This window comes from Ascaphus truei, unplaced genomic scaffold (assembly GCF_040206685.1).
Source record: "Ascaphus truei isolate aAscTru1 unplaced genomic scaffold, aAscTru1.hap1 HAP1_SCAFFOLD_704, whole genome shotgun sequence".
NCBI classification, from domain to species: Eukaryota; Metazoa; Chordata; class Amphibia; order Anura; family Ascaphidae; genus Ascaphus; species Ascaphus truei.
Genome location: NW_027457038.1, coordinates 11,109 through 38,666, shown reverse-complemented (window position 1 = coordinate 38,666; position 27,558 = coordinate 11,109). Strand labels below are relative to the sequence as shown.

Below are 27,558 nucleotides of genomic sequence, written 5' to 3'. Positions count from 1 at the left end.
AGGCCCTCATTCTCTCCTGTAACCTCTTGCTGTCATATTGAAGTGAGTTGCAGGGGGAAGATGCCAGGAGGACGCCAGAGGATGTCGGGAGGGCGGCAGAGGATGTCGGGAGGATGACAGAAGTGCTATATTAAATAAACAATAATAATAAATCAGGCGCACTTATCAGAACACCTTCCTAATGTCTCTGTAAGTTCTCCCTACTTACCAATTAGATTGTAAGCTCTTCAGAGCAGGGACTCCTTTTCATATTGTTGCTTTCATGTCTAAAACGCTTATTCGCATTATGTGTTATATTATTATATCACATGTATCACTGCTGTAAAGCGCTATATGAATAAAGAAATACATAATATGTCACTAATATATTATACATATTAATATTATACCGCTAATATACATATTTATATTGTACTATTAATCTATTATACATATGATATAAATCACTAATATATACACATATTTATATAATATCACCAGTATATACACATTCACATTGCTGTACATGACTGATATATACATATATGTGCATTATAATATAGAATATAACTCATGGGGATAAGCAGGGCTCCTGTTACATCTGTGTGCAATGCTTCCCCAGCAGCGGAACCACAGTGTGCGGGGGCGAGGTGCGCGTCGGAGCTGTTTCATGAGAGGACTTCCGGGTTAGGCAAAATGGCGGCGCCCAGAGAGTAGCGTGGTACCTAGTCAAGCGCAGAGACGGACCGGAGCAGCAGAGCTCCCCCTCCCCTCTATCCCCGGAGCAGTAGAGACCCCCCTCCCATTTATCCTCGGAGCAGCAGAGACCCCCCCTCCCCCCTTAGCAGCAGCGATCCCACCTCACCCCCCATCTCTATCCCCGGAGCAGCAGAGCACCACATCTCTGTCTCTGGACATCCCCCCCTTCCCCCGGAGCAGCAAAGACCACCCCCCTCTCTATCCCCGAAGCAGCAGAGACCCCCCCCCATCTCTGTCCCCAGAGCAGCAGAGACCCCCCCCCCACCCTCCTCTATTTCCAGAGCAGCAGAGACCCCCCCACCCTCCTCTATTCCCAGAGCAGACCCCTACCTCTCAGCACTGTGATGTCCGGATTGACGCTGTTTGTGCGCGGTCTCCCGCAGAGTGCGAGCAGTGAGCGGCTGGAGCAGATCTTCAGTGAGAAAGGCCCCGTCAGACAGAGTTTCGTGGTGCGGGAGAAAGGTCAGAGCGGGGGGGATATATAGATGTCTGTGCCGAATCGCCGCCTGTCTGCACTGCATTTCCGCCTGTCTCTGTGTCTGTCTGTGCTGCATCGCTGAATATCTGCGCCGCATCACGGCCTGTCTCTGCGCTGCATCGCTAACTGTCTCTCTCGTCTGTGTGAGACGCTGGGGGTGCTGTATGTTCACATCAAGGTGTGCGTTTTGCTAATTGCAGACACCTGTCGTGTATAAATCTGCTGCCTGCCTATAATAATCCTTCTTGTGTCTGCCAGAAATATGTTGTGAATGTGATCAGTTACAGCACCTCAACTGACCGTGCCACCCGCGCTCTCCCTCAGGTGCAGAGAAATGCAGAGGCTTCGGCTACGTCACGTTCTCCATGCTGGAGGACGCGCAGCGAGCAGTGAAGGAAGTCAAGGAGTACGACGGGAGCAAGATCGAGGTCGTGGTGGCGAAAAAGAAGCAGCGGGATAAAGGCAAGAAGACAAAAAACGAGGGTAAGATTATGGTGTCGAGGGCAAAGTGGAGCAATCCTGGGGCAAAACATTTGCACCAACTGTATCAGACACAATTCCTATTGATCCCATTCACATTTCCTCCGTTAAAATATCTGGTGCAGTTTTTCTGCCCCCGGATTGCACCGCTTCATACATAGACTGATAGATTGCTAGCTCCTTGTGACAGGAACTCCTTCCCATTGTCGCTTTGTCTTCACACACCGTGGCAAGAAAACGTTTGTGAACCCCTCAGGATTTTCACATATTTCAAACCTAAAATGTCATTACATCTTAATCTAAGTCCTAATAACAGATGAAGATAACCTCATCAAACAAATGACACAAACTATGATACTTTATCAACATTTATTTATCTACAAATGATTCAACATTCAATATTCACGTGTGGACAAAGTCTGTGGCCCTTGTGGCCGCGGATATAGTAGGTGCGCGCATGGCGTTGTGCGATCCGTGGCCTGAGCCACAGCGACCGGGAGGCGTGGCCGTGACGTCACTTGCGCAGATCGCCCTCATTGGCTGAACTGCCCACGTGACTCGGCCGTCGTGCGACAAACACAAAATTGTTTCTCTTGTGAAAATTCAGCCGCGTGGTCGCACGCTCTGTGGCCTTCCTCCGAGGTACGGACTTCTGTTTGTGCGGTCGCGCTCTCTATGGCCTGCATCAGCGGTACAGGGGTGGTGGGGGACGGCTGACATGTGGCACTGGACAGTCCGCAGGGATGAGGAGGGGGGGAGGCGTGCGGGAGGGGGTGTGCAGGTAAAATGGGAAGGGGAGGGGTGTGTGGGGTAAAAAACTTCTATGTCTTGACTCAAGACTTCAGTTCTGTGAGTTGACCTGTAACATTTATGGTAAGAATAGTTTTCATTGTTGAACCGTTAGAGGGGGGGTGACGGGGGGCGGGGTAGGGCTGACACACAGCAGCGGTCGGTACCTCAGAGGTGAGAGCAGGTGTAGAGGCGGGAAAATGTCCTTGGGTGAGAGTCAGAGGTGAGAGCAGGCTGCAGTCCCAAATCTCCAAGCTAAGCGTACTCCCAAAGCTTAGTGAGTGTGCTGGTGTCCGTGACGTTAGTGTGGTAATTGGTGTCCGTGACGTCGGCGAACCCCGCAGGCCAATGACAGCCCCGGGGGGCGGGCCGTGGCCAGACAGACCAATCAGATTGTCCAGAGACACGGACAAACAAACTTTTCAGTTTTATATATATAGATAGATGAATTACAGTGTACCTGAATATAAGAGTTTACAGTGTGAGCAGAATAATCTAACGTGAATATAACACCCGAGATCACCTCTTGATATAATGTAACCCTCTTCTCTCTGTTACTTTCCTGCAGACCCCAGTGAAGCCCCCAAGAAAGTGCAGAAGCCTAAAGATGTGAAAAGCCCATATAGGAAGGCCAGGCTGATTGTCCGGAACCTGAGCTTTAAGGTACGGTATACGTGCCGTTACACGGGCAGCCACCCATGTGATCTAAAGACAGGGACGTGTGTAATAGGTTAAATACAGGCGGCGGACATCCATAAGTATTTATCATTTCTAAAAAAAACTTTCATGATAAAGCAGAGTCGGAGGATTTTTACAAACTTTATGTAATATTTTTTAGCGATGAGACTGTTTGTCATTTGTTAACCACAGGTAAATAGCGCTGTCATTTGTTTGCAAATGAATTCCGAGACCGTCGTTAGTCAGACAGATAAATATACGCAGCTTATTTGCTTGAATTCTGTGTCCTCGGAGAAATTCATGAGCGCCTTTATTTTGGGGCCAAATAAGTAAAACGGGGACTTTAATGCGGATCGGGTGTTTCTAAGCACGCAATGAGACTGCGTCCGCAGTGCGAGCAACGGGGCGAACAAAATATAGTAGCTCTATCGGGCCGGCCATAGTGCAGGTGAATGCGCGCACTACTTTTGAACAGACACAAATTATTTCAGTTTTTTTCGTGCGACGGCCGCATCACGCGAGCGGTTTAGCCAATGAGAACGAGCCAGCCTCGTGACGCCACGGCCTCCCCGTCCACAGATCACTCAGACGACAGGCGCTGTATCCGAGGCCGCGCACTATAAATGGGTTAAACCCCTCTCCGGACCCTCTCTGTGGGTTTGACCCTTTAACCGTCTCCTCTCTATAAAGGGCTCTCTGATTTCTCCTGTATTGTGGCACCCGGGGGGGTAGATCCCAGGGTCGCACACTGCTGCAGCGGCCTTCACATTGGCAGAAGATAGTCTGTGTATTTAGTGCCCCTCTGGCAGACGGCGATCATGTGACCTCGGCGACCCTTGACATGGAAATGGTAGCGAAGGAAACCGCCTCTTCCCTGGGAACCCGGGACAGGATCTCTCCTGGGGCCAGACGCCACGACGTGGCCACGAACGTCACGCGGCCCCTGCTGGGCCGGACCCCAGGATGTAGTTGCTACGTCTTAGGGCACCCAAAGGGTTAACGATGAAACGAGTCCGCCCTGTGCGCCCCGGAGGCCGCGCGGCGGCGGGTGTCCTCCCGACGCCTGTTATTTCTCGTGTTCTTCCATTCGGGGCAGTTTGAGAAACGATGTATTTCTATGTACAACAAACAAATAAATATACCACGTTGGGCGCGCAGTCACGTGTCGGAGAGGCCCGCAAACCTGCCCTTCCCCATTATCTCTTAGTATACAGTGCTTACACTGCACACCCGGGGATTCTGGGTAATGACATGCAAATGAGCCCTCACAGTGTGTCACTTTTTGCTTATTGACCATTTTAACATGGGACCCCTAAAAGATTCTGCTTATCGCAATAAACACCTTTTCAGCACAGCATGGGTTAAAGAAGTGCAGAGCCAGTAACCCTGCTCACAGACAGCAGTTTCATCCTGTGAGGCTGGTTCGTGGCTACAAGCAGACACACAATAACACACAATAACACACAATAAGTGGGACCCTTTGCTGTATTTCTCAGTGCTCTGAAGATGATCTTAAGAAACATTTCTCTACCTTTGGATCTGTGCAGGAGGTTAATATCCCCACAAAGCCAGGTATGTCTGCTCCTATTCCCCCCCCCCCTGCTCCTATTTCCCCCCCACCCCCCGTGCTGCTCCTACCGTGTGACGGTAAGACCCCCTCCTCTCCCCCTGCAACCCCCCCCCGGTGCTGCTCCTACCGTGTAATAGGGAGACCCCCTCCTAAAAACCTCTCCCACCCACCCTCCCGGTACCTCTCCTACCATGTAATAGTGAGACCCCCCCTCGCCCTAACTCCTATGCTGCTCCTAACGTGTAATAGTGAGCCCCCCCTCCTCCCCCCGTGCTGCTCCTAACGTGTAATAGTGAGCCCCCCCCCCCCCCCGTACTGCTCCTGACGTGTAATAGTGAGACACCCTCCTCCCCCCGTGCTGCTCCTGACATGTAATAGTGACACCCTCCTCCCCCCCCGTGTAGATGGGAAGCTGCGAGGTTTCGCCTTCGTGCAGTATAAGAACATGCTGGAGGCCGGCAAAGCGCTGACCGGCACCAACATGAAGAGTATAAAAGGTGAGGCCATGTCGCTGCTCCCTCCTGCCGGTGCCGTGCCGCTGCTCCCCCCCCCCCTGCCGGTGCCGTGTCGCCCCTCCTCCCCCGTACCGTGCCGCTGCTCCTCCCCCCCCATCTGCCATGCCGGTGCTCCTCCCCCCCCATCTGCCATGCCGGTGCTCCTCCCCCCCATCTGCCATGCCGGTGCTCCTCCCCCCCATCTGCCATGCCTGCCGGTGCCGTGCTACTGTTCCCTCCCCCCCCCCTGCCGGTGCCGTGCTGCTGTTCCACTCCTGCCGGTGCCGTGCTGCTGCTCCCCCCCCCCCCCTGCTGGTGCCGTGCTGCTGTTCCCCCCCCCCCCCCTGCCGGTGCCGTGCTGCTGTTCCCCCCCCCCCCTGCCGGTGCCGTGCTGCTGTTCCACTCCTGCCGGTGCCATGCTGCTGCTTCCCCCCCCCTCCCTGCCGGTGCCGTGCTGCTGTTCCGCCCCCCCCTCCCCCTCTGCCGGTGCCGTGCTGCTGTTCCCCCCCCCCCCCCCCCTGCCGTGGACTGGGCAGTGGCCAAGGATAAGTACACAGCCACGCAGGGAGCTGCCACCACCGGTACGTGCTGCTGTTCCCCCCCTGCCGGTGCCGTGCTGCTGTTCCCCCCCTGCCGGTGCCGTGCTGCTGTTCCCCCCGTGCCGGTGCCGTGCTGCTGTTCCACTCCTGCCGGTGCCGTGCTGCTGCCTCCCCCCCCCCCCCCCCCTGCCGGTGCCGTGCTGCTGTTCCCCCCCCCCCCTGCCGGTGCCGTGCTGCTGTTCCACTCCTGCCGGTGCCGTGCTGCTGCTCCCCCCCCCCTGCCGGTGCCGTGCTGCTGTTCCCCCCCCCCCCCTGCCGGTGCCGTGCTGCTGTTCCCCCCCCCCCCCCTGCCAGTGCCGTGCTGCTGCTCCCCCCCCGGCCGGTGCCGTGCTGCGGTTCCGCCCCCCCCTCCCCCCTGCCGGTGCCGTGCTGCTGTTACCCCCCCCTGCCGGTGTCGTGCTGCTGTTCCCCCCCCCCCTGCCGGTGCCGTGCTGCTGTTCCCCCCCCCCCCCCCCCCTGCCGGTGCCGTGCTGCTGTTCCCCCCCCCCCCCCTGCCGGTGCCGTGCTGCTGTTCCCCCCCCCCCCCCCCCCCCTCTGCCGGTGCCGTGCTGCTGTTCCCCCCCCCCCCCCTCTGCCGGTGCCATGCTGCTCCCCCTCCCCCCCTGCCGGTGTCGCGGCTCCCCCTCCCCCCCTGCCGGTGCCGCGGCTCCCCCTCCCCCCCTGCCGGTGCCGCGGCTCCCCCTCCCCCCCTGCCGGTGCCGTGGCTCCCCCTCCCCCGGGCTCTCTCCCACGTGCTGCTCCCCCCCTGCTGGTGCCGCGGCTCCCCCTCCCCCCGGCTCTCTCCCACGTGCTGCTTTGTTGGTGGGTGTAAGACTGAGTTCCTAACCTGGCCTCTGTATGATGCTTTCTGTATTCAGGTCGGACAGTGGCCGTGGACTGGGCAGTGGCCAAGGATAAGTACACAGCCACGCAGGGAGCTGCCACCACCGGTACGTGGAACATCTTTATACCTATCCCGCTACTAAAGGGTTAATATACCACCCTGCTGGGTTATTGTGGCCCAGACATGCTGGGATTAACCCCTTCAGTGCAGGGACCAGCAACTCAACCTAGATCTCCCTCCAAAACTTGGGCTGCCGGCCTCCGGTCACTGAAATGGTTAAATAATTGTGCTCCCGGCGAGTGTTCCTCCGGCTTTGGTTTTGTTTGGGAGAAAGTGAAACAGTTTGTCAGAGCCCCTCGCGGCGGCCAGTCAGAGCCCCTCGCGGCGGCCAGTCAGAGCCCCTCGCGGCGGCGGGCCAGTCAGAGCCCCTCGTGGCGGCGGCCCAGTCAGAGCCCCTCATGGCGGCGGCGGCGGCGGCCCAGTCAGAGCCCCTCGCGGCGGCGGGCCAGTCAGAGCCCCTCGTGGCGGCGGCGGCCCAGTCAGAGCCCCTCGCGGCGGCGGCGGGCCAGGCAGCGCGTTAGCGGAGAGTAACATGACTCCGCACATCGATGAACAAGCAGCTCTTTATGTATTAGATATTTCCCACGGTTTGAGGGAAACCTCCTGCCGTGGGGACACAGACCCAGGTGCGAGGCGTGGGTGTGAGGCGTTGGGTGTGAGGCGTTGGGTGTGAGGCGTGGGTGTGAGGCGTTGGGTGTGAGGCGTGAGTGCGAGGCGTGGGTGCGAGGCGTGGGTGCGAGGCGTGGGTGCGAGGCGTGGGTGCGAGGCGTAGGTGCGAGGCGTGGGTGCGAGGCGTAGGTGCGAGGCGTGGGTGTAGTATCAACAGAAATCAGCAGCAAACCAGTAATTACACTGAAAATATTGTGTTAAACTCACAGAGGTTAGTGTTTTGTGTCTGAGATTAACCAATGTTTCCACCCATCCGGGGGTCTTCGTCACACGGCATTGAAGCCCTCCCCACCTTCTCTGGGCATTGTCACGGAATCTGAATACCTGGTCAGTTCATGTAGCAAAGGGGTCTCATTTCTAAGAAGAGCGTTGAAACCCCTCAGGATTACATTGAGATATTTACTTATTAAGAAGACCGAACTCCTTATCTGTGCGATTTATAAAGTGTAAATGTATAGAGATTCACTCATGGTGAATGCAGGTTCTAGGTGTCACAACGCTACTGGATTGTAACACAAGGAAAGATCCCAGTCTAGAACATATATACAACGATTTCCTGATTGGTAACTAACTCATCACTAGATAGTTCTAGAGCTAAAGGTCAGTGATACAATGTTTTTTTTTTTTTTTTTTTTTCAATTTTTTTATTGTTTTTCACAAAATACACACATTTCATACATTTCGTTATACAAACACTGGAGGAGTACTAACTGTCATGTACAACACAGTAAATATTCAGGAATCATTGTACCTGTTCAAGTTAAATATGTGACTAGTTGTGTTGAGTATTACCTATTCACATACTCCCCCATTAGGTGCATTAAAGTGGAAGCGGCCGCTTCTTTGTGCGCATCTTTTATTATCAGGAAAGAAAAAAGAAAAGATAGGGGGAGAGAGAGGGGTGAAAGGAGAGGGGGAGGAAAGTAGAGTTGGGGAGGGAGAGAAGGGCAGGGGAGGAGGGGGGGGAAGGGGGGGGGGACCAGCCCAATTGGCCCCTTAGTTTTTTCCGATAGCTTTCGTAGTAGTCTGTTACACCCCTGGCCATATTTCCCATGTCTTATGGAACTTGTCCATTTTTTGGGTTAGTTTCGCTGTAAGGAGCTCCATTGACTTTATTTCGCGGAGTCTTCGTAGTATTGCCTGTTTGGATGGTGGATTTATTTTTTTCCAGGCCGCTGCCACACAACAGCGAGCTGCCGTGAGTACGTGTATTGTCATTTTGTATTCTGCCGTCTCTAGCTCGTCAATTGGTTTAGCCAGCACCATGGTCAGCGGGTCCATCTCAACCTCCACCCCCAGGTATTCTCGGATTAATGATTTGATCATGACCCAGAACACCTGAATCTTTGGATAATTCCACCAGATGTGAGCCATATCTCCTCTTTGTCCGCATCCCCTCCAGCACAAATCTGGGGTCCCGGGGAAGATCTGGCTCAACCTACTCGGGGTTAAGTACCATTGAAATAGAATTTTATAAATGTTCTCTTTGGTGGTGGTGCATATTGATGTTTTGGAAGCTGCCTCCCAGATATCCTCCCAGTCTTCCCTATCGATCTCTATGTTCAAATCTTCCGCCCACTTGAGCATATAATTGTGTTGGGAACAACCTGCTGTTCTTGCCAGGCCCAGATACACTTCCGAAATCAACCCCTTACAGTAATATCCTTTCCTGCATAGGCGCTCGGAATTTGTTAATGGTTGAAATGTTAATTCTTTGGAAAGAGTTTGCAGGTAATGCCTGATCTGCAGGAAGCCAAATATTGGCAGGTTCACTGTTTGTTGTTTTTTCTCCAATTCCTGAATCGATAGGATCTTTCCGTTTCCTATAAACTGCTCTGCTACCATTATCTTTAACTTTTTTAATTCACTGAGTCTCTGTGGGAGCAAGCTTGGGGGGAACTCCGGGTTGTTAAATATGGGCGTTAGTTGTGAGGGTGAGGCCGTTAGGTTAAACCTATCTTTATTTTTAGTCCATATTCTCCATGTACATTTCATTGCTCCCAGCTGTAATGTTTCTGAGAAGGTCTCCCTACCCCTCTCGGTCCACAGGGTGGCCGGGAGTGAGAGAGGTCTCGCATAGGCAGACTCAATCCCAATCCAACAGCTTGTGGTTGGTTCGTTGTTCCACATTATAACTTGTTTGAGTTGGGCCGCCAAATAATATTTCATGATATCCGGGACTGCCAAGCCTCCGCTTTCCTTTGGTGCTAGCAAGATAGTTCTAGCTACCCTGGGTCTTTTATTTTGCCAAATAAATTCGAAGATTTTGTTTTGCATATTTTTGAGTTCACCTAGTGGGATATCAATGGGGAGAGTCTGAAAGTAATACAGAAGTCTTGGTAGGATGTTCATTTTTACCGTGGCTATTCTTCCTAGCCAAGATATCTGATATCCATTCCAGCTTTGAAGGTCTTTTTTGAGTCTCGCAAATAGGGGTGGGTAATTGTATTGAAATAGTGTTTTGTACTCCCGTGTTATTTGTATTCCTAGGTATTTGATTTTTGTGGAGCTCCACCTATAATTGAAGTTTATTTGCAGTAATTTGGCCTCGGGGTGGGGTAGGGATATATTTAATGCTTCCGACTTATCCATATTAGTTTTGTATCCCGAGATTTTGCTGAATTTGTCTAGTTGTGAGTGTAAATTCGGGAGTGAGGTCAAGGGGTTGGCCAGAGTCAGGATAATGTCATCAGCAAAGAGGGATATCTTATAGTTTGTCCCCCCAATTTCAATACCATTTATATTTTTATCCTCTCTAATTGTTGCTGCCAAGGGTTCGATAGAGAGGGCAAATAGAAGCGGAGACAAGGGGCATCTTTGTCGAGTACCATTCTTAATGTTTATAGGGTTTGCGTCTCCTCCTGGGAGCTTCACGACGGCCGTGGGACTTTTGTACAGAGCTCTGACCCCTGTCAGATAGTGGCCCTTGAATCCGAATTTGATTAATGTTTGATCTAAGAAGTCCCATCTGATCCTATCGAATGCTTTTTCCGCATCCAGACTCAATAGGATGGCCTTCGTGGATGAGAGATGTACATGGTCGATTATGTTAATGATTTTCCTGGTGTTATCTGAGGCCTGCCTGCCGGAAATAAACCCGACTTGATCTATGTGTATTAGGCTCGGAAGTATGGGGGTTAATCTGTTGGCCAAAATTTTACTGAAAAGTTTTAGATCCGAATTAAGGAGGGCTATGGGGCGATAACTACCGCACTGTAGTGGGTCTCTCCCTTCCTTTGGTATAACTGCTAGATTGGCCTTAGACATAGATGCTGGGATGTTTGTTCCCTCCAGAAACTCGTTGAACATATCAAGGAGATATGGAGCTAAAATTAGCTTGAATGTCTTATAATATTGATTGGAGAACCCATCTGGGCCTGGCGTTTTGCTAGGTTTTAGTTGGGAGATGGCATTTAAGAGCTCCTCTTGGGAGATTTTTTTGTTTAGTTCTGCAAGATCCCCTTCTGAGAGGCTTGGAAGGTTACATGAATCTAAATATTTAGCTATAGCTTCCTCGTTAGAGGATCTATCTTTTGGGAACTTTAGATTATATAATTTAGAGTAGAAGTCTGAGAATTCGGCTGCTATCTGTTTCTCGCAATATGTTTTGGCACCTGTCTTAGTTTGTAAAGCTGTTACTTGGGCTTTCGTTCTCAGACCTCTTAGCTTGGATGCTAATAACCTGTCGGCCTTATTCCCTTTATCGTAGTATTTTTGCCTGGTCCACCGCAGCGCCCTCTCCACCTCATCGAGTTGTATCTGTTTGAATTCAGATCTGGCTTTGTCTAATATTTTGAGTAATTTTTTTGAGGGATTAGTTTTATGTTTTTGTTCCAGTAATTGGACCTTTCCCGCCAATTCGTTGTACAATTTCTGTCGTGCTTTTTTCTTGTATGAGGCTATGGAAATGATATTCCCTCTGATTGTAGCCTTATGGGCCTCCCATAGCATCGCTGATGACTCTACGGAGCCCTTGTTCAGTGTAAAGTATTCTCTGAGTTTTTGTTTAATTTCTATTTCTACATCTGGTTGGTTTAGCAGAGAATCATTTAGTTTCCAATTGTATTGGCTATTTTTATAGAAGGGGAGGGAGAGCGTCAGCGAGACCGGGGCGTGGTCCGACCAGGATATTGATCCTATATCTGACTGGGAGGTTGCCTGGAAGATATCCTTAGTACCCAGAAAATAATCAATCCTTGAGTAGGTCTGGTGCGGGGGGGAGAAGTAGGAGTAGTCCCTCTGACCCTGGTGCTGTGCTCGCCAGATATCCATTAATGCGAACTCTTTCAGTATGTTACGGAATTCCCTAGCATTTTTCTCCGTAGCACGAGAGAGGGGGGTATCTAATGTACTCATCCTGTCCTGGTCGGGGTTTACAAGCATATTTAGGTCTCCGGCCAACAACAGTGTAGTTCTAGGCTGGGGAGCTAGGCTGTCACAAAGTTCTCTCAGGAAGTCAGCTTGGGCCTCGTTTGGGGCGTATATATTGACCATAGTAATATCCACCCCGGACAAGGTGCCTTGGAGGATAAGAAAACTGCAGATCCGGAAGGCAGATTCTTTTTTTAAAGAGAATTTAACATTTTGTTTGAACAAAATAGCTACCCCTCTCTTTTTGGTTGGACAGGATGCATAGTAGGTCTGAGGGTAATATCTCTGGAAGGTATTGGGGGGGGTTGTCGTGTTAAAGTGAGTTTCCTGTAAAAACAGGATGTCTCCCTTTGTCTTTTTGAGCTCCTGAAGAGCGAACCTTCTTTTAAGTACTGAGTTTAGTCCTCTGACATTTAGGGATATTAGTTTGTGTTGTGTTGTGGGCCATTGTTACCTGGATAGTATTTCAGGGCTTCTGTCAGTCCCTCCACTTTCCCAAGGTGGTGGGCGTCTCTACAGTCATACCTTGTCTTGACCTCTGTGTGGCCTTTTTGTGGAATCTTGGTTTCTGGAGACCCTGGTTGTCTGCGTATGTGCTCGTCCCTGCTGGGTGTGAGTGGATAGAAAAACAGGGTTGTGTTCATTTTTATGTGCGACTTTTCTTTTGTATAGAGTACCTGGTGCTGACGAGAGCTGGTTCTGCAAGAGCGTCTCCTGTGTTCTCTGGGCACGCGGATGGCTGGGGGGGCATGGGGGGGATGGGGGAGGAGAGGGGGGTGAGAAAAGAGTGGAAAAAGAAAAGAAAGTGGGCTGTCCAAGAGCCCAGTTTTAGAGACCCTCATCTCTCTAAGGATGAAGGTAGTAGGCCTATTGCCTCTGGGAGACTTCCCTGAGCGCCGCTCTCTGAGAGCCATCAGGGAGGCCAGAGAGCCCTCCTTCAAAAGACATTGCAACTAAACATATTAAATCACATAAAACTTGTCTAACCCTATAACTTCCGGGTCTAACGTTATGGGACCCTTAACTAATTGCTTTCCTAGCCGAATGCTTATATGCCATGCTAACCTCTGTTTGGCATAGGGGTAGGGGTGTTCCCCGGCTAGGGTAGGGGGGGGGGGCAGAAGTGGAAGGGGGGATGGGTATGACCAGGGGGGGGAGGAAGGGAGGGGGGGGATAAACTGGGCCGAGGGAGGGAGCACGTGGGGGTAGGTGGGGGGGGGGTATATAGGGGATGGGAAGGGAGGGCGCTGGGGGAGGAGGAGGTCTATATAAGTATCACCCCCTTGGGTATCTTTCCAGGAGCCCTTTTTCTTGTTGGCCTCTATGGTAGGAAGCCCAAGACCTCTGTTGGGATCCCCCTTTCAGAGGCTTCTCGTTTCCTCCCCTGGTGAGCCCCCCAACTGTGCCCACCAACATTTGCTAAGGGTACAGGGCGCACCCCGGGAGGAACCGAGCTGTTGTGGGTGAACCCCCTGGCGTAGGGGTGGCTCCAGGTAAGTATTTAGAATATTTAGCTAACACTGGATACACACGAGGGAGTTTCTTCATATAGCTTCAGTCCCCATATGTCTATCTTTGGGCTTGCTGTCAGCCTCTGTCTATTTTGGCCGAGTCTGACTCCGCCGAGACCGCCGGACCAGCCCCCAATCCATCACGGCGGGGGGAGGGGGGCCGGGTAGGGAACGAGGGGAGAGGAACGGGGGGAGGGGAGAGAAATGTGGTTCCCCTCTCCCCCAGACAATCATCCCCCCCCCTTCCGCACAACCAAAGCCCCTCCCGCCCCACCAAACATCATCACCCCCCGTCTACATCAGGTCTGCTGTCCGCCGCTCCCTGCTCTCGTCCTGAGACTCTTTCTCACATTCCCGGCATAAGCCAAGAGCGCCGACACTCCGAAGGAGAGCGACTTCATCTCACAGCAGGTAAGTGGAGATCCACCGGGGGGGTAGACAGGGGAGCTGTTTCTCTCTTTTATCCAGGGGGAGGGAGATCCGGGGGTAATAGAGGGCGCAGTCCCGCCGCCTCCGTCGGGTCGGGACAAGTTCTGAGTCTTGATTCTTAATCTTTCCCCACTTGGTTTCGCTGGGTGGCGATTCTCTGGGAAGTTCGCGGTACCTTCTCAGTTGGTCTTTGGTTCTGAGCGCCGTCAGCTTCTTCATGGTCAGATCCTCCGCTCTCCTGCGGGATGCCCAGGCCTCTCATAAATCTCGGGATTTCTTCCGGGTAGGATAGAGTGTGGTATTTCCCTCCTGATTGCACAACGATTTTGAATGGGAACCCCCAGCGATATTTTAAGTTGTTTTCTCTCAGTTTCTGCAGGAGGGGTTTTAACTCTCTTCTCCTGTCAACAGTTTTCCTCGAGAGATCACTATAGATTTCGTAAGGCTCCCTTGTCTCTACTGGCTGCTAATAATTTCTCCTTCGTAGAGTAGTAGTGGAATTTAATCAGGACATCTCTGGTCCTCTTGGGGTCAGTAGATTTTGGCCCCGGGGCTCTGTGGGCCCTATCCATCTCCAGTTTATCAGGGGATAAGTCTGGGACTAGGTGGATAAATAAGTCTGTCAGGTAAGTGCGGAGCTGGTCCGTCTCCACGGACTCCGGGACATACCTTATTCTCAGGTTCTGCCTCCGGTCGCGATTTTCTTGATCTTCGGCACTTCGGCACTTTCCTTTAATTCCCTTATTTCCCAGTGTAACCGGTTTATTTCGTCCTCTGCGGAGGATTGGGCCTGCTCCAAGGCTTCCACCTTATGGTTCAGAGTGTCCGTCTTAGCAGCCAGGAGGTTCATATCACTCCTTAAGGTGCTGTGTTCTACCTGGGTCTTCCCGCGTGCGAGTCAGGCCGCCGTCTTGCGAGTCCTCGCAGCTCCCTGCGGCACGCTGATTTGGGGTAAAGTAGCTCGCGACTGTTTGCTGGGCTGCTTTTTTGCCCTTGCCGCTCATGCTCTGTATGTTCCCCTGTCTGCTTACGGTCCCCACTTTATTGTTTTTATTCCCTTTTATTTAAGGGGGTGGGGGTGTGAGAGGATTGCGGGGCTTCTGGGGTGTTTCTGGGGCTGCTGAGTAGTTGTTTATTTATTTATTTATTCGGGGGGGGGAGGGGGCAAGCGGAGACCGGGACCGCAACGGGGAGATGCTGCTGCAGCTTCGGCTTCCCTTCGGGGCCGCGGGAGGCCGCCGCGGGCTCACTTCAGTGGCAGCACACACAGGGGGGGAATCCCCAAGCCCCGCAGTGAGAGCAGACTCCGCGGGACACTCGGAGCTTAGCCCCGACGCCTCTCCTACCTCCCGCCCGCTCCTCCAGGCGATTCCGCTGACCTTGAACTTTCAAATCAGGGGGGGACTTCTACCGGGGGTCGGGGCTCACAGCAGGCCTCCCAGAGCGCCGGCAACCCCTCTCCAAATCGGCAAAAAAGATGCTTCTTGTGCCCAGCTGCTCTTAGGGGTTCAGGATTGTAGGTTTTGAGGGTGATTTGTTCACTTAGTTGCTATGATTATAGATTATATGGTGGAGGGGCTCTGGAGCCAATCTCTCAGGCAGCCATTCCCCTTGACGTCACAGGAAGTCTCCAGTGATACAATATTTAATGTAACAAAGTTGATTAACGTGTGTAGTGGTTTCCAACCTGAGTCCCTGGGAACCATGAGGTTCAGCCAGAGGTGGGAGAGGAGATCTGGTTTCCAACCTGAGTCCCGGGGAACCTGGGGATCAGCCAGAGGTGGGCGAGGAGATATGGTTTCCAACCTGAGTCCCGGGGAACCTGGGGATCAGCCAGAGGTGGGCGAGGAGATATGGTTTCCAACCTGAGTCCCGGGGGAACCTGGGGATCAGCCAGAGGTGGGCGAGGAGATATGGTTTCCAACCTGAGTCCCGGGGAACCTGGGGATCAGCCAGAGGTGGGCGAGGAGATATGGTTTCCAACCTGAGTCCCGGGGGAACCTGGGGATCAGCCAGAGGTGGGCGAGGAGATATGGTTTCCAACCTGAGTCCCGGGGAACCTGGGGATCAGCCAGAGGTGGGCGAGGAGATCTGGTTTCCAACCTGAATCCCGGGGAACCTGGGGTTCAGCCAGAGGTGGGCAAGGAGATATGGTTTCCAACCTGAATCCCGGGGAACCTGGGGTTCAGCCAGAGGTGGGCAAGGAGATATGGTTTCCAACCTGAGTCCCGGGGGACCTGGGGTTCAGCCAGAGGTGGGCGAGGCGATATGGTTTCCAACCTGAGTCCCGGGGAACCTGAGCTTCAGCCAGAGGTGGGCGAGGAGATCTGGTTTCCAACCTGAGTCCCGGGGAACCTGAGCTTCAGCCAGAGGTGGGCGAGGAGATCTGGTTTCCAACCTGAGTCCCGGGGAACCTGGTTTTCAGCCAGAGGTGGGCGAGGAGATATGGTTTCCAACCTGAGTCCCGGGGAACCTGGGGTTCAGCTAGAGGTGGGCGAGGAGATGTCCGAGGAGATGCCTGAGACCAAAATGGGTAAAGAAGAATAAAACATCCAACAAGACCTAATCATTTTATTTTGACATTTATTTCATAATTAAAGTTTCTGTAATATTAGTGTCAGTTACATTATATATAATAGAGCGGGGGGGGTGGTGTCTGAGTGTTGGGGGAGGGGGGGTGGTGTCTGAGTGTTGGGGGAGGGGGGTGGTGTCTGAGTGTTGGGGGAGGGGGGATGGTGCCTGAGTGTTGGGGGGATGGTGTCTGAGTGTTGGGGGGATGGTGTCTGAGTGTTGAGGGAGGGGGGGTGGTGTCTGTGTGTATTTGTATTCTTATGTATTCCCCATGTTTCTGTACAGGAAAAAAGAAAAGCAGCGAAGATTCAGAGGTTGCTCAGGGAGAGGAGGAGGAAGGGGCATCAGAGGAGAAGGAGAAAGAGGTCGAGGAGCAGGAGGAGGAGAAAGGGGATGTGGAGGAAGAGTTGGAGGAAGAGGAAGGGGACACTGAATCGGAGGAGGAGGAGGAGGAGGAGGAGGAGGAAGAGCAGAAACCAGTTAAACCAAAAACTAAAGTCCAAAAAACGTGAGTGTGAGAAGTAATCAGTTGGGTGTTAAGAGGGTCGGAAAACCTTCATCAGTAGGAAGTGCTCCCCCCCCCCCCCCCCCCCGGGCAGTGTAGGCAGTACTCCCCCCCCCCCCCCCCCCCCGGGCAGTGTAGGAAGTGCTCCCCCCCCCCCCTGGGCAGTGTAGGAAGTGCTCCCCCCCGGCAGTGTAGGAAGTGCTCCCCCCCGGCAGTGTAGGAAGTGCTTCCCCCCCCCCGGCAGTGTAGGAAGTGCTCCCCCCCCCCGGGCAGTGTAGGAAGTGCTCTCCCTCCCCCCTCCCCCGGGCAGTGTAGGAAGTGCTCCCCCCCCCCCCCCCCTGGGCAGTGTAGGAAGTGCTCCCCCCCGGCAGTGTAGGAAGTGCTCCCCCCCGGCAGTGTAGGAAGTGCTTCCCCCCCCCCCGGCAGTGTAGGAAGTGCTCCCCCCCCCGGGCAGTGTAGGAAGTGCTCTCCCCCCCCCCCCCGGGCAGTGTAGGAAGTGCTCCACCCCCCCGGGCAGTGTAGGAAGTGCTACCCCCCCGGCAGTGTAGGATGTGTTTCCCCCCCCCTGGTCAGTGTAAGAAGTGCTCCCCCTCTGGTCAGTGTAAGAAGTGCTCCCCCCTGGTCAGTGTAAGAAGTGCTCCCCCCTGGTCAGTGTAAGAAGTGCTCCCCCCCCCCCCTGGTCAGTGTAAGAAGTGCTTCCCCCCCCCCCCTGGTCAGTGTAAGAAGTGCTCCCCCCTGGTCAGTGTAGGAAGTGCTCCCCCCCCCCCCTGGTCAGTGTAAGAAGTGCCCCCCCCCCCCCTGGTCAGTGTAAGAAGTGCTTCCCCCCCCCCGGTCAGTGTAAGAAGTGCTCCCCCCCCCGGTCAGTGTAAGAAGTGCTCCCCCCCCCTGGTCAGTGTAAGAAGTGCTCCCCCCCCCCCGTCAGTGTAAGATTCCTCTGGTGATAGTGGGGTCTTGGTAGGATTTCTTATATGGCCTGTTTGCATAATGTGGTGGGGCACTGGGCCACGTGTGGGGGGCACTGGGCCACGTGTGGGGGGCACTGCCTGGGCAGAGAACTGATTAATGATGCCGTGGCCCTTTATCGGAGGGGTAAGCACCGTGGGGGGGGGGATGCCCTGTTGATGTCTCAGTGATTGTTCCTCCTGTGATAATTTTAGTCCTGTGAAGAAGTCCCAGGCTCCCGAGGCCTCCAGCAGTGAGGAGGAGGAGGAGGAGGAGGAGGAGGAGGAGGAGGATGAGTCTGGGGACTCGGGGCAGGAGAGTGACATGGAAGAGGAAGGGTCGGCCTCGGAGGATTCGGACGGCAGTGACTCGGGCACAGAGAAGCAGAAGAAAGGTGGGACAGTAAAACGCCTGCGCCGGGGGGAGCCGGGCACACTATGCAACCAGTTATTCCCTGACCCCGCAGAACCCGTCTCCCTGACCCCGCGGAACCCGTCTCCCTGACCCCGCAGAACCCGTCTCCCTGACCCCGCGGAACCCGTCTCCCTGACCCCGCGGAACCCGTCTCCCTGACCCCGCGGAACCCGTCTCCCTGACCCCGCGGAACCCGTCTCCCTGACCCCGCGGAACCCGTCTCCCTGACCCGGCGGAACCCGTCTCCCTGACCCCCGCAGAACCCGTCTCCCTGACCGCAGAACCCGTCTCCCTGACCCCCGCAGAACCCGTCTCCCTGACCCCGCAGAACCCGTCTCCCTGACCCGGCAGAACCCGTCTCCTGACCCCGCAGAACCCGTCTCCCTGACCCGGCAGAACCCGTCTCCCCTGACCCGGCAGAACCCGTCTCCCTGACCCCGCAGAACCCGTCTCCCTGACCCGGCAGAACCCCGTCTCCCTGACCCGGCAGAACCCGTCTCCCTGACCCGGCAGAACCCGTCTCCCTGACCCGGCAGAAACCCGTCTCCCTGACCCCGCAGAACCCGTCTCCCTGACCCCGCAGAACCCGTCCTCCCTGACCCCGCAGAACCCGTCTCCCTGACCCCCGCAGAACCCGTCTCCCTGACCCCGCAGAACCCGTCTCCCTGACCCGGCAGAACCCGTCTCCCCTGACCCGGCGGAACCCGTCTCCCTGACCCGGCGGAACCCGTCTCCCTGACCCCTGCGGAACCCGTCTCCCTGACCCCGCGGAACCCGTCTCCCTGACCCCGCGGAACCCGTCTCCCTGACCCCCGCGGAACCCGTCTCCCTGACCCCGCGGAACCCGTCTCCCTGACCCCGCGGAACCCGTCTCCCTGACCCCGCGGAACCCGTCTCCCTGACCCCGCGGAACCCGTCTCCCTGACCCCGCGGAACCCCGTCTCCCTGACCCCGCGGAACCCGTCTCCCTGACCCCGCGGAACCCCGTCTCCCTGACCCGGCGGAACCCGTCTCCCTGACCCGGCGGAACCCGTCTCCCTGACCCGGCGGAACCCGTCTCCCTGACCCGGCGGAACCCGTCTCCCTGACCCGGCGGAACCCGTCTTCCCTGACCCGGCGGAACCCGTCTCCCTGACCCGGCGGAACCCGTCTCCCTGACCCGGCGGAACCCGTCTCCCTGACCCGGCGGAACCCGTCTCCCTGACCCGGCAGAACCCGTCTCCCTGACCCGGCAGAACCCGTCTCCCTGACCCGGCAGAACCCGTCTCCCTGACCCGGCAGAACCCGTCTCCCTGACCCGGCAGAACCCGTCTCCCTGACCCGGCAGAACCCGTCTCCCTGACCCGGCAGAACCCGTCTCCCTGACCCGGCAGAACCCGTCTCCCTGACCCGGCAGAACCCGTCTCCCTGACCCGGCAGAACCCGTCTCCCTGACCCGGCAGAACCCGTCTCCCTGACCCGGCAGAACCCGTCTCCCTGACCCGGCAGAACCCGTCTCCCTGACCCGGCAGAACCCGTCTCCCTGACCCGGCAGAACCCGTCTCCCTGACCCGGCAGAACCCGTCTCCCTGACCCGGCAGAACCCGTCTCCCTGACCCGGCAGAACCCGTCTCCCTGACCCGGCAGAACCCGTCTCCCTGACCCGGCAGAACCCGTCTCCCTGACCCGGCAGAACCCGTCTCCCTGACCCGGCAGAACCCGTCTCCCTGACCCGGCAGAACCCGTCTCCCTGACCCGGCAGAACCCGTCTCCCTGACCCGGCAGAACCCGTCTCCCCTGACCCGGCAGAACCCGTCTCCCTGACCCGGCAGAACCCGTCTCCCTGACCCGGCAGAAACCGTCTCCCTGACCCGGCAGAAACCGTCTCCCTGACCCCGCAGCTCATACTTACTTTTCATGGCATTTTTGTAGGTAGAAAGAAGAGAAAGGATTTACCCTTCGGATGTGAACGAGGGGAGGACTTTGTTTATCAGGTGGGTTTTCTCCCTGTCCCAGAGGTGATAATGTTGTATATATCCCTGTATCCCAATAATTCAGTGTCTGTCCTATCCTACATGTTACTGGCTGTGTCCCGGCGTCCTTCCTTATCCCAAAGTCCTGCGCAACAAACAGAACAAAACTGTGTGTGTGTGTGTGTGTGTGTGTGTGTGTGTGTGTGTGTGTATATACACATATACACATATACACATATACACATATACACATATACACATATACACATTGTGTATGTGTATATCCCAATATTATACCCCAAGGGAAAGTGTTTTCTGCCAAATGAATCCTGTTCTCTTTTCTAAGAGGGCGGACGCTGTAATTCTGCATCTTTTCAGCCCCTTGTTATCCGCAAACCTTCCTTGTTGGCTTTGTGGTTATTAATAACTTCGGGAATAGCTGCGGGACGCGCGTTTGCTGTGGGAAAGGCGGTGACACAAACAGTCATGTAACGAAAGTAATAACGATCACAAACTCTTCATAGTATCCGACCGCCAGAGAAACAAGGATGTATTTAAACATGTTTCATTCAATGAAACGTGCTTGTTTTTAGTTGCATGTTCTACAAGTCGACGTGGTCCTGTAGGAGTGCAAGTCTTGTAGGTTGTGATGCATGTTACTTCAAGTATTTTTCAAGCTCTGTACACATGAAGAAGAGACCTGTGAGGTTAGGAAAGCTAAGTACATGTGAAGAAGACTTGTGAGGTTTGGGGAGCTCCGTACACATGAAGAAGAGACCTGTGAGGTTAGGAAAGCTCAGTACATGTGAAGAAGAGACCTGTGAGGTTAGGGTAGTTCTGTACATGTGAAGAAGAGACCTGTGAGGTTTGTGAAGCTCTGTACAATATAATTCCACATGCAAAGAACTGTTAGCCCCTTAAAAGGTATCACAACCTACAATGAATCTTTATCAATCACTTTGACTTAATGCAGTAAGACGATCCCCGCTGTTATCTCACTGTAAGGCCTGGTCCCCGCTGTTATCTCACTGTAAGGCCTGGTCCCCGCTGTTATCTCACTGTAAGGCCTGGTCCCCGCTGTTATCTCACTGTAAGGCCTGGTCCCCGCTGTTATCTCACTGTAAGGCCTGGTCCCCGCTGTTATCTCACTGTAAGGCCTGGTCCCCCGCTGTTATCTCACTGTAAGGCCTGGTCCCCGCTGTTATCTCACTGTAAGGCCTGGTCCCCTGCTGTTATCTCACTGTAAGGCCTGGTCCCCGCTGTTATCTCACTGTAAGGCCTGGTCCCCGCTGTTATCTCACTGTAAGGCCTGGTCCCTGCTGTTATCTCACTGTAAGGCCTGGTCCCCGCTGTTATCTCACTGTAAGGCCTGGTCCCTGCTGTTATCTCACTGTAAGGCCTGGTCCCCGCTGGTATCTCACTGTAAGGCCTGGTCCCCGCTGTTATCTCCCTGTAAGGCCTGGTCCCCGCTGGTATCTCACTGTGAGGCCTGGTCCTCGCTGTTATCTCGCTGTAAGGCCTGGTCCCCGCTGTTATCTCCCTGTAAGGCCTGGTCCCCGCTGTTATCTCCCTGTAAGGCCTGGTCCCTGCTGGTATCTCCCTGTAAGGCCTGGTCCCCGCTGTTATCTCCCTGTAAGGCCTGGTCCCCGCTGTTCTCACTGTAAGGCCTGGTCCCCGCTGTATATCTCACTGTAAGGCCTGGTCCCCGCTGTTATCTCACTGTAAGGCCTGGTCCCCGCTGTTATCTCACTGTAAGGCCTGGTCCCCCGCTGTTATCTCACTGTAAGGCCTGGTCCCCGCTGTTATTTCACCTGTAAGGCCTGGTCCCCGCTGTTCTCACTGTAAGGCCTGGTCCCCGCTGTTATCCCACTGTAAGGCCTGGTCCCGCTGTTATCTCGCTGTAAGGCCTGGTCCCCGCTGTTATCTCACTGTAAGGCCTGGTCCCTCGCTGTTATCTCACTGTAAGGCCTGGTCCCCGCTGTTATCTCACTGTAAGGCCTGGTCCCCGCTGTTATCTCACTGTAAGGCCTGGTCCCCGCTGTTATCTCACTGTAAGGCCTGGTCCCCCGCTGTTATTTCACTGTAAGGCCTGGTCCCCGCTGTTCTCACTGTAAGGCCTGGTCCCCGCTGTTCTCACTGTAAGGCCTGGTCCCTGCTGTTATCTCCCTGTAAGGCCTGGTCCCCGCTGTTATTTCACTGTAAGGCCTGGTCCCCCGCTGTTATCTCCCTGTAAGGCCTGGTCCCCGCTGTTATCTCCCTGTAAGGCCTGGTCCCTGCTGGTATCTCCCTGTAAGGCCTGGTCCCCGCTGTTATCTCCCTGTAAGGCCTGGTCCCCCGCTGTTCTCACTGTAAGGCCTGGTCCCCCGCTGTTATCTCCCTGTAAGGCCTGGTCCCCGCTGTTATCTCACTGTAAGGCCTGGTCCCCGCTGTTATCTCACTGTAAGGCCTGGTCCCCGCTGTTATCTCGCTGTAAGGCCTGGTCCTCGCTGTTATCCCACTGTAAGGCCTGGTCCCGCTGTTATCCCACTGTAAGGCCTGGTCCCGCTGTTATCTCACTGTAAGGCCTGGTCCCCGCTGTTATCTCCCTGTAAGGCCTGGTCCCTGCTGTTATCTCGCTGTAAGGCCTGGTCCCCGCTGTTATCTCGCTGTAAGGCCTGGTCCTCGCTGTTATCCCACTGTAAGGCCTGGTCCCGCTGTTATCTCACTGTAAGGCCTGGTCCCGCTGTTATCTCACTGTAAGGCCTGGTCCCTGCTGTTATCTCGCTGTAAGGCCTGGTCCCCGCTGGTATCTCGCTGTAAGGCCTGGTCCCCGCTGTTATCCCCGCTGTAAGGCCTGGTCCCCCGCTGTTATCCCGCTGTAAGGCCTGGTCCTCGCTGTTATCTCACTGTAAGGCCTGGTCCCGCTGTTATCTCACTGTAAGGCCTGGTCCCCGCTGTTATCTCACTGTAAGGCCTGGTCCCCGCTGTTATCTCCCTGTAAGGCCTGGTCCCCGCTGTTATCTCGCTGTAAGGCCTGGTCCCGCTGTTATCTCACTGTAAGGCCTGGTCCCCGCTGTTATATCACTGTAAGGCCTGGTCCCCGCTGTTATCTCACTGTAAGGCCTGGTCCCCGCTGTTACTCACTGTAAGGCCTGGTCCCCGCTGTTACTCACTGTAAGGCCTGGTCCCCGCTGTTATCACACTGTAAGGCCTGGTCCCTGCTGTTATCTCACTGTAAGGCCTGGTCCCCGCTGTTATCTCCCTGTAAGTAAGGCCTGGTCCTCGCTGTTATCTCACTGTAAGGCCTGGTCCCGCTGTTATCCCACTGTAAGGCCTGGTCCTCGCTGTTATCTCACTGTAAGGCCTGGTCCCCGCTATTATCTCCCTGTAAGGCCTGGTCCCGCTGTTATCCCACTGTAAGGCCTGGTCCCCGCTGGTATCTCCCTGTAAGGCCTGGTCCTCGCTGTTATCTCACTGTAAGGCCTGGTCCCGCTGTTATCCCACTGTAAGGCCTGGTCCTCGCTGTTGTCTCGCTGTAAGGCCTGGTCCCCGCTGTTATCTCACTGTAAGGCCTGGTCCCCGCTGTTACTCACTGTTACTGTCCTGCTGCCTGTGAGTACCTGGCAGTACTGGCTCTGACCTGCGGACCTCTCCTCTCCCCCCGCGGCGCCCCCTGCAGGAATCTGTCCTTCAACGCTGAGGAGGAGGATCTGGAGAAGCTGCTGCTGCAATTCGGGAACCTCAAATATGTCCGCATCGTGCTGCACCCCGATACGGAGCACTCCAAAGGTGAGTCCGGCCGGCGGGTCCCACTCACACTCCAATCCCCCGCCCCCGAGTGAGTGAGGGAGAGGAGGAGCAGCTGGGGGATCAGTTCCCAGTGCATTACTCCTCCTCCCCGACTCTGTGTATCAGGGAACGTGCAGGTCACCCCAGTTACAGCATTTAACTTGTACCCCTCCAATAGTGCCGATCTGTGCACTATCGCACGGAAACTCCCATTTAAGTCGATGTGATGGTGCACAGATCGGCACTATCCCTGGTAACCCTTTAGCTGCCGGAGCGGCATGTTGGCGGAGCGGCGTGTTGGCGGAGCAGCGTGCCGCAGGCCCCTCTGGCAGCTAAAGGTTTAATGACCAACACGTAATGCGCCAGTCATTGCATCGCCGCAGCGGGGGGGGGGATCCTGTTCTGCGGAGCAGCGGGGGGATCCTGTTCTGCGGAGCAGCAGGGGGGATCCTGTTCTGCGGAGCAGCGGGGGGGATCCTGTTCTGCGGAGCAGCGGGGGGGATCCTGTTCTGCGGAGCAGCGGGGGGATCCTGTTCTGCGGAGCAGCGGGGGGATCCTGTTCTGCGGAGCAGCGGGGGGGGGGATAATCTCACATTTTTAGCAGCAAATACAAATGTTCCCGGTCTGATCCCTGGAGGTGCCCCAAATTGCCGACATGTCTCTTGCACGTGACGCTGCCGCAGGAAGGCGCCGTATGTAAATAAGGCGTCTCTTGCACGTGACGCTGCCGCAGGAAGGCGCCGTATGTAAATAAGGCGTCTCTTGCACGTGACGCTGCCGCAGGAAGGCGCCGTATGTAAATAAGGCGTCTCTTGCACGTGACGCTGCCGCAGGAAGGCGCCGTATGTAAATAAGGCGTCTCTTGCACGTGACGCTGCCGCAGGAAGGCGCAGTCAATGTTCCAAAATTGACAAACGGGGTTCAGTTGATAAGTAGTTTATTTTAATACATAGTATAGTATGATCATACCCATTCAAAAGTCTGCACGACTCTCTCTGCCAGGCAGCCTCTTTATACATTCTTGGTTCCTTTGTCTCACACAGTTACTAGGCCGATTATACTAACCACTCCTTAATTCTTAAACCAATCATATTACAGCTCATTAAACCTGGTTAGAACTGGCCTCAAAACAGCTATGAATAGGTTCCTGATACCAACACTCTCCAGGAATGTGGGTGTTACTTTAGGCCCAGTCGTAAATCAACTTAGAAGTGAAATCTCTCATACACACCACATACATTCTTACACACAAAATGGAAACTGGACATCACTTTCAATCCTTCTCCAGAGACCCCCCCAGTCCATTTCAAAAATATATCAACAGTATCTTCATTTTAGCAATATTATTTTGTCAGCGCAGTATGTAAATAAGGCGTCTCTTGCACGTGACGCTGCCGCAGTATGTAAATAAGGCGACTCGCTGCATAAATACACGTTGATAAGTAGGTAGACAAAGCAGAGCGGCTGTGCGCTTGCGCTCATTAAACCCCGGGGGGACGCGGCATGTTTAGCGCTAGAGGTCCGTGTCCTGTTTATACTAATGACTATATCCTAATTATACGCTTTTTATTTAAAGGGGCCCCGCATATTCTTTGCCACAAAAAAGATCAGTCCAGATATAGAACATTGTCCGTGATAGATCACCAGAGATCAGTCTCTGTAACGCGGTGAGAAGAGGGGTCCCCCAGCCAGAACTCCCGCTCCAACGCGTTCCGACAACGGTCTCCTGGGACTCCAGTCATCAGTTGCCGATCTCTGGTGATGTATCGCGGACTGTTCTATTTCTGGGCTGATCTTTTTGTGCTACGTTTTACACCGTCGCAGGATTCTCCGGGCTGTCTCGCTAGCTATTTCTTGTACTATTAGCTCAGTATATCTTTCCTGTGTTTCCTGTGTGTGTGCAGCTGGATGCAACCTCTCTCAGTGCCCCGCCCTTGTGTTACATGTGTGTGTGCAGCTGGGTGCAACCTCTCTCAGTGCCCCGCCCTTGTGTTACATGCGTGTGGTTGCTACATTTCTGATGTAAAGGGCGGTTACTTCATATTATCCTCACTGATTGCATATCCGGCTGCTTATTTGTGCCCATGTTTGGTGATATTAACCTATATGGTATGTCCAGTGTTCCCTTGGCTGTCCCCTTGCTGATTAGAGGAGGTTGTTTGAAGTCCCCTCCGTTTTAATCTTTTCCCCTTGTTTTTATTTAATTAATACATTGTCTATTATTTTTGATACACCTGTGTGCTCCTGTATGGATATCTTTTCTGTTGTATGTATATATGTTTATATGTACATTATACACGCACGCGCGCACATATACATACACACATATACACATACACACACACACACACATACACATACATACATACACACATACATACACATACATACATACATACATACATACATACATACACATATACATACATACACATACATACATACATACACATATACATACATACACACATACACACACACACACTGTTATTCCTATAATAAGTAATATAAATCCTGAGTAGATGGTGTATTGAGGGGGAGGGGAGATATTGGGCCCTCGCGCTCTGTCCTGTGCGTGCGTCTATTCTCCTGTGCGCTGTGTATTTCAGGCTGCGCCTTTGCTCAGTTTGCGGATAAAGTGGCAGCGGACAAGTGCCTGGCAGCTTCCAAAGACCAGTCAGAGGTAAGCGGGCTCAATCCCTTATGGGTCAGAGCAGCACCGGCCAGTGTTACCGAGAGCAGCACACACGGTCAAAACTCATATTCCAGTGATGTCACCCAGTCGCCCCCACCCACATACCGGTCGCCTCTTCATGACCTCACCCAGTCACCCCCACACACATACCGGTCGCCTCTTCATGACCTCACCCAGTCACCCCCACACACATACCGGTCGCCTCTTCATGACCTCACCCAGTCACCCCCACCCACATACCGGTCGCCTCTTCATGACCTCACCCAGTCACCCCCACCCACATACCGGTCGCCTCTTTATGACCTCACCCAGTCACCCCCACCCACGTACCTGTCGCCTCTTCATGACCTCATCCAGTCGCCCCCACCCACATACCTGTCGCCCTCTTCATGACCTCATCCAGTCGCCCCCACCCACATACCTGTCGCCTCTATGACCTCAGCCAGTCGCCCCCACCCACATACCTGTCGCCTCTTCATGACCTCATCCAGTCACCCCCACCCACATACCGGTCGCCTCTTTATGACCTCAGCCAGTCGCCCCCACCCACAAACCTGTCGCCTCTTCATGACCTCACCCAGTCGCCCCCACACACATACCGGTTGCCTGTTTATGACCTCACCCAGTCGCCCCCACCCACGTACCTGTCGCCTCTTCATGACCTCATCCAGTCGCCCCCACCCACATACCTGTCGCCTCTTCATGACCTCATCCAGTCGCCCCCACCCACATACCTGTCGCCTCTATGACCTCAGCCAGTCGCCCCCACCCACATACCTGTCGCCTCTTCATGACCTCATCCAGTCGCCCCCACCCACATACCTGTCGCCTCTTCATGACCTCATCCAGTCGCCCCCACCCACATACCTGTCGCCTCTCTATGACCTCAGCCAGTCGCCCCCACCCACATACCTGTCGCCTCTTTATGACCTCATCCAGTCGCCCCCACCCACATACCTGTCGCCTGTTTATGACCTCATCCAGTCGTCTCAGAATTGCAGTGCTGGATTTATTTCTGCCCC

General features: G+C 54.5%; 1 protein-coding gene across 1 annotated transcript; it reads left to right on the top strand.

Annotated features, from left to right (window-relative positions):
* Positions 1–658: 658 nt before the first annotated feature.
* On the top strand, positions 659–26,524 carry LOC142486008 (RNA-binding protein 28-like). The gene is made up of 11 exons (XM_075584670.1): positions 659–1,200; positions 1,541–1,699; positions 3,054–3,148; positions 4,660–4,735; positions 5,138–5,230; positions 6,684–6,755; positions 16,546–16,768; positions 17,923–18,101; positions 20,033–20,094; positions 23,732–23,841; positions 26,451–26,524. The coding sequence occupies exons 1-10, from the start codon at positions 1,083–1,085 to the stop codon at positions 23,750–23,752; spliced, it is 1,098 nt and encodes a 365-aa protein (XP_075440785.1). The 5' UTR covers positions 659–1,082; the 3' UTR covers positions 23,753–23,841; positions 26,451–26,524.
* Positions 26,525–27,558: the final 1,034 nt, after the last annotated feature.

Coding starts and splice junctions, on each gene's coding strand:
- LOC142486008 (XM_075584670.1), top strand. CDS start 1,083: ATGTCCGGATTGACGCTGTTTGTGCGCGGTCTCCCGCAGAGTGCGAGC. Junction 16,769..17,922: donor AAAACTAAAGTCCAAAAAAC/GTGAGTGTGAGA, acceptor TGATAATTTTAG/TCCTGTGAAGAAGTCCCAGG. Junction 20,095..23,731: donor GGGAGGACTTTGTTTATCAG/GTGGGTTTTCTC, acceptor CGCCCCCTGCAG/GAATCTGTCCTTCAACGCTG.